This window comes from Gastrolobium bilobum, unplaced genomic scaffold (assembly GCF_033153095.1).
Source record: "Gastrolobium bilobum isolate Gb01-03AN ecotype WA unplaced genomic scaffold, APGP_CSIRO_Gbil_v1 utg168530, whole genome shotgun sequence".
Taxonomy (NCBI): Eukaryota; Viridiplantae; Streptophyta; class Magnoliopsida; order Fabales; family Fabaceae; genus Gastrolobium; species Gastrolobium bilobum.
Genome location: NW_026899909.1, coordinates 65,180 through 71,508, shown reverse-complemented (window position 1 = coordinate 71,508; position 6,329 = coordinate 65,180). Strand labels below are relative to the sequence as shown.

At 41.6% G+C, this 6,329-nt stretch overlaps 1 protein-coding gene across 1 annotated transcript in view; it reads right to left on the bottom strand.

Moving 5' to 3' along the window:
• Positions 1–5,973: 5,973 nt before the first annotated feature.
• The window catches only part of LOC133294152 (uncharacterized), a 35,011-nt gene continuing 34,655 nt past the window's right edge, over positions 5,974–6,329 (bottom strand). Inside the window, exon 15 of the mRNA XM_061492805.1 lies at positions 5,974–6,080. Within this exon, the coding sequence (XP_061348789.1) occupies positions 5,974–6,080 (107 nt within the window). The remainder of the gene's footprint in view (positions 6,081–6,329) is intronic.

The window sequence follows — 6,329 nt, the reverse complement described above, 5'->3', positions numbered from 1 at the left end:
CAGCAAGGAAAACACACTCGCTCCTCCTTTGCTAATAGAGTCAATAAAAGAGCTGATGCTCCTTTTTCTATTGTTCATTCTGATATTTGGGGTCCGAGTCGAACAACGTCTGTTTTGGGTTTTCAGTATTTTGTCACCTTTATTGATGATTTCTCCCGTTGCACTTGGGTTTATTTAATGAAAAATCGTTCTGAGTTATTTTCAATTTATCAAAAGTTTTGTGCAGAAATAAAAACTCAATTTGGTGCTTCTATTCAAATCTTGCGCAGTGATAATGCAAAAGAGTATGTGTCTCTTGAATTTTCTAAATTTCTGGATACACAAGGGACGATACACCAGACTACCTGTCCCCACACTCCACAACAAAATGGAGTCGCTGAACGTAAAAATAGACATCTAGTTGAAACTGCACGTACCCTTCTCATTCATATGAACGTCCCACTCCGTTTTTGGGCAGATGCTATTATCACCTCATGTTTCCTTATCAACCGCATGCCCTCTTCTGTGCTAAATAATGATGTTCCCCACAGTATTTTGTTTTCCGGAGCACCTTCTTATCCTCTGTCTTTACATATTTTTGGCTGTACTTGTTTTGTTCATGATCTTACTCCAGGTAAAGACAAGTTGACATCCAAGGCCTTCAAATGTATTTTCCTTGGGTATACACGTTTTCAAAAAGGGTATCGTTGCTATTCTCCTGATCTCAAGCGTTATATCGTTTCTGCTGATGTCACTTTCCTTGATCAGCAGCATTTTCACTCTACTTCGTCTCCAGTGTCCCAAGTTGATCAGGTCCTTCCTGTTCCTTTTCTTGATTTGTCTTTACCAGCTGCAGGTGACCCTATTCCAGAGGAGCAACCAATTACCTCCATACCTGCAGATCGTCCTCTCCTCACATACCAGCGTCGTCAGCCTGCACCTCCTCCGACTTTGCCTCTTGATGACTCATCGCCCCTTCCCATCGGCTCTTCTCCTCCGGATCCTCCATCAGAGACTCCTCCCATTGCCCTTCGGAAAGGTATTCGATCCACTCGAAATCCTCATCCCCTTTATTCTTTCTTGAGTTATGACAAACTTTCTTCACAACATTTTACTTTTGTTTCTAGTATCTCTTCTGTTTCCATCCCTAAAACCACAGGTGAAGCACTATCTCATCCAGGGTGGCGCCAGGCGATGCTTGATGAAATGCAGGCACTTCACTCCAATGGCACTTGGGATCTTGTTCGTGCTCCTCCCGGGAAGTCTGTTGTTGGTTGTCGATGGGTGTTCACAGTTAAAGTTGGTCCTGATGGCACTGTTGATCGCCTTAAAGCTCGCTTAGTGGCCAAGGGATACACACAGATCTTTGGTCTTGATTATGGGGATACCTTTTCTCCTGTTGCTAAGATGGCTTCTGTTCGCCTGTTTCTTGCCCTTGCCGCCATTCATCACTGGCCCCTTCTCCAACTTGATATTAAGAATGCTTTTCTACATGGTGACTTGCAGGAGGAAGTTTATATGGAGCAACCACCAGGTTTTGTTGCTCAGGGGGAGAGTTCTGGAATGATATGTAAAGTTCGGAAATCTTTATATGGCCTGAAGCAATCTCCTCGGACCTGGTTTAGCCGCTTTAGTTCAGTTGTTGAATCCTTTGGATTAATCAGAAGCAAAGCCGATCATTCTGTCTTTTACCGGCATAACTCTTCTGGCCAGTGCGTTTATCTCCTGGTCTATGTTGATGACATTATCATTACAAGCAGGGATCAGACCGGGATTGATAAGTTGAAAAAGCATTTATTCAATCAATTTCAGACCAAAGATCTTGGCAGACTTCGATATTTCTTGGGGATCGAAGTTGCACAGTCTAGGCGGGGCATTTCCATCTGTCAGAGGAAGTATGCACTGGATATCCTAGATGAGACTGGCATGTTAGGTTGTAAACCCATTGATACACCTATGGACCCCAATGTTAAGTTATTACCAAGACGGGGAGCCACTGCCAGATCCTAGTCGCTACCGCCGACTAGTTGGAAAATTGAATTATCTTACTGTGACAAGGCCAGATATCTCCTTCGCAGTGAGTGTTGCAAGTCAATTTCTTGATTCTCCTTGTGACTCCCATTGGGATGCAGTTATTAGAATTCTCCGATATATTAAAAAGGCGCCAGGAAGAGGTTTATTATATACAAATAAAGGGAGTTCAGAGATCTCTAGTTATTCAGATGCTGACTGGGCAGGTTCTCCTTCAGATAGACGATCCACCTCAGGGTATTGTGTTCTCTTCGGAGGAAATTTGATCTCTTGGAAGAGTAAGAAGCAAACTGTGGTCGCAAGATCCAGTGCGGAAGCAGAATACCGGGCAATGGCAAATGCAACCTGTGAGCTCATCTGGCTGAGTCAATTGCTGAAGGAACTCCATCTCTGTGAACAAAGGCCTATGAAGCTCATTTGTGACAACCAAGCCGTTTTGCATATATCCTCTAACCCAGTCTTTCATGAGAGGACCAAGCATATAGAAATTGACTGTCATTTTGTTAGAGAAAAGATCCAGTCAAGGGAGATCGAGACAGCATTTGTCAATTCCAATGATCAACTTGCAGATGTATTCACTAAAGCTCTTAGAGGTCCCCGAATAGATCATATTTGTAACAAGCTGGGAGCTTTTGATATATACGCACCAGCTTGAGGAGGAGTGTTAGAAATAATATTAATTTATTATTAGAATAGTCTAGAATAGTCTAGATTGTGGGCTTGGCCCATTAGGTCATCCCATTAGGTCTTTTAGTCTCTATAAATAGAGAGCCTCCTTGTACAGACTCATATACTTGAATATACAATATATTTCAGATTCAATTGACTCGAAGTAAGGCTGATCACTCAGTCTTTTACAGACATTCTGATTCAGGTTCTATTTATTTGGTAGTATATGTTGATGATATCGTCATTACAGGTAATGATACTCATGGCATAACTCAGATAAAACAACATTTGTGCCATCATTTTGAAACAAAGGACCTTGGAAGACTCCGATATTTCTTAGGGATAGAAGTGGCCCAATCCAAAGATGGCATTGTACTATCACAGAGAAAATATGCTATGGATATTCTTGAGAAAACAGCATTGTTAAATGCTAAGCCCGTTGATACTCCTATGGATCCAAATGTCAAGCTTTTACCAAATCAGGGGGAGCTATTTTCTGATCCAGAAAGGTATAGAAGATTGGTTGGGAAACTGAACTATCTCACAGTTACTCGACCAGACATTTCTTTTGCAGTCAGTGTAGTAAGTCAGTTCTTGAATTCTCCCTGTGAAGATCACTGGAATGCAGTAATCCGTATCCTCAAGTACATCAAGACTGCTCCTGGCAAAGGTCTTCTCTATGAAAACAAAGGTCATACCAGAGTTGTAGGATACTCAGATGCTGATTGGGTAAGTTCTCATATTGATAGAAGATCCACTTCTGGGTATTGTGTATTCGTTGGAGATAACTTGATTTCCTGGAGAAGTAAGAAGCAAAGTGTAGTTGCTAGATCAAGTGCTGAAGCAGAATATCGCTCCATGGCCATAGCTACCTGCGAACTCATCTGGTTAAAACAGCTACTGAAGGAACTCAAGTTTGGAGACACTGGCCCAACATCTCTCATTTGTGATAATCAAGTTGCTTTGCATATTGCTTCAAATCCAGTGTTTCATGAAAGGACTAAGCACATTGAGATAGATTGTCATTTCCTTAGGGAAAAGGTTCTCTCAGGAGATATAGTCACTCGTTTTGTCAACTCAAATGATCAATTAGCTGATGTATTTACTAAGTCTTTGAGAGGACCTAGGATAGACCAGATATGTAACAAGCTTGGTGCATACGATCTATATGCTCCAGCTTGAGGGGGAGTGTTGCTGTACATAGTATAGAAGTCTCACATTGGTTGTATGTGCAACTAATGTGGAGTTTATAAGGTCTTGGGCACTCCCACCCTTTGAGCTAGCTTTTGAGGTGGTGTATCCCAAGGTTCTTTACATGGTATCAAAGCCTCGCCGCCCCCCACTTTCTCTTGTGGCGTTTCTTAGCACAGGTAGGCTGGGCCTGTTGCACTGTCCACTCTTCAAGCCCAATGGGCTCTCGTGTGAGGGGGGCGTGTTGAGATATATAGTCCCACATTGGTTATATGTGCAACTAATGTGGAGTTTATAAGGTCTTGGGCACTCCCACCCTTTGAGCTAGCTTTTGGGGTGGTGTATCCCAAGGTTCTTTACATGTTGCTGTACATAGTAGAGCAACAGTGCACAACAAACACAATGGCTTTAAGTTCGCGCTCATATACCGACAAGTTCCTAGCATGATCAGAAAAGGCTTGATTTAAGAAAGCTATAGGGATAGCATCTTGCATTAACACTGCACCCATGCCTAAACCGGACACGTCTGTTTCAATCACAAACTGCTTATCAAAATTGGGTAAAGTTAGTGTTGGCAGTCTCATCATTACCTGTTTCAACTCCTTAAAGGAATTTCCGGCCTGATCATTCTACCCAAAGTTGTCCTTCTTGAGCAATTGGGTCAACGGTCTTGCTTTCAACCCATAATCTTTCACAAATCTTCTATAGTATCTGGTAATTCCCAAAAAACATATCAACCCTTTTAAATTCTTGGGTCATGGCCACAATCTCATCACTTCCACCTTGCTTTGGTCTTCCTTGACTCCTTCGTTACTGATAATGTGTCCCAAATGCTCCAGCTCCTTCCCAAAGCTACACTTTTTTCTATTGGCCATTAATTCATTCTGCCTTAAAACTTCGAGCACTTAAGCTAAATGCTCAGCATGCGAATTAACATCTTTGCTATACACCAAGATGTCATCAAAGAAGACCAACACAAAGCTTCGCAAAAATGGTCTGAAATCATTATTCATCAATGATTGAAAGGTAGAAGGGGCATTTTTTAGCCCAAAAGGCATTACGAGATATTTGTAATGGCCCTCGTGTGTCCTAAATGCAGTTTTCGCAATATCCTCCGCATCAGGATTTGGTTGTATCCCGATTTCAAATCCAATATAGAAAATATCACAGCTCCCCTAGCTCATCCAACAACTCATCAATCATGGGCATAGGGAATTTATCAGTCATTGTTATATGGTTGAGATCCCTGTAATCTACACAAAACCTCTATGCAAGGCCATTAATGAGTTTTCGTGGTATTTGATCAAATGTGAGCATGAGAAGGAATCAAGACACCATGTAGTTGTTGTTAATCCTAGACACATGATGGACTCTAGCAATGAACTTGAAAGGCATAGCAAAAGTATTGCATTCCTAGCCATAGAATGTTTTGTCGGTGTGACGGTGACCTAGAGTGTTGTGTTCCTTTTCACAAGACAAAGTTAACAGCAATGACCATATGGTGAGCATAGCAGGGGTGTTACACATCTTGGTGCACCAGAGCACACAAGACCTCCAAGAAGACACGATGATCCTTACCATGATAATGACTAGGACAAACTTGAGCAGGTGATGACTGGTGGCTGGTGACTTGTGGGGAAACAGACTTCTTCAGATGGAGGCGAGCAGGGGATAAACCTCTCTTTATCTTCTGGGGATAAAGAATTGAGGGGACAAGACATCATGGTGTGCTGGGGAGAGACCTCATCCAGAGGCACATGCATGTTTGTGTTGCATAACTTTGTGGAGGCATAATTGTTTATGGCAGTATTGAAGACAAGTTGCGAGAACAATTGTAGAGGCAGATAAAAACAGTAGACCAAATACGCTTCTGCTAGTTGTGTAATTTTAGGGATGAAATGCCAAGTAGAGCGGCTGGAAGAGCATAGAGGTGGTAGCTTGGGTTCAATATTTTAGGGCAGTAGCTTGGAATTACAATCCATGAAGCATTTTAAAGAAGAACATTTGTTTCATTGCAATAAATTTGAATTTTTCTCATGCAAATTTTAAATTAATAACAATACAAATGTTTGTAGACTCCGTGTGGAAGCTGCAATGTAGGTCTTATAAAAGAAGCTTAGCTGGCTCCACAACAGTCTCAGCCACTTCTAATTCTTGTGATGGATCATGGAACTTGCTTCCGAAATCTAGAGTCCAATTGAAGGCATTCTCTTATTGTCAAGGGATAAAAATTTTAATATCCAAATTCCACAAGGGAAGCAGATCTTAAAATATATATACATCCTAAGGAAAATCCAATCTGCACTGCACCTAACCAAACATCAAACTAATATTTAGTCACATTTTGAAGCAGGAAGCATATAATTTTGGGGTCATGAGCTGCATGGTGTACTCATGCATCTTAAAAGCAACATTGGTTTGCGAAGCCAACATGGGAGAAGGAAGCTGATCACTAGAAA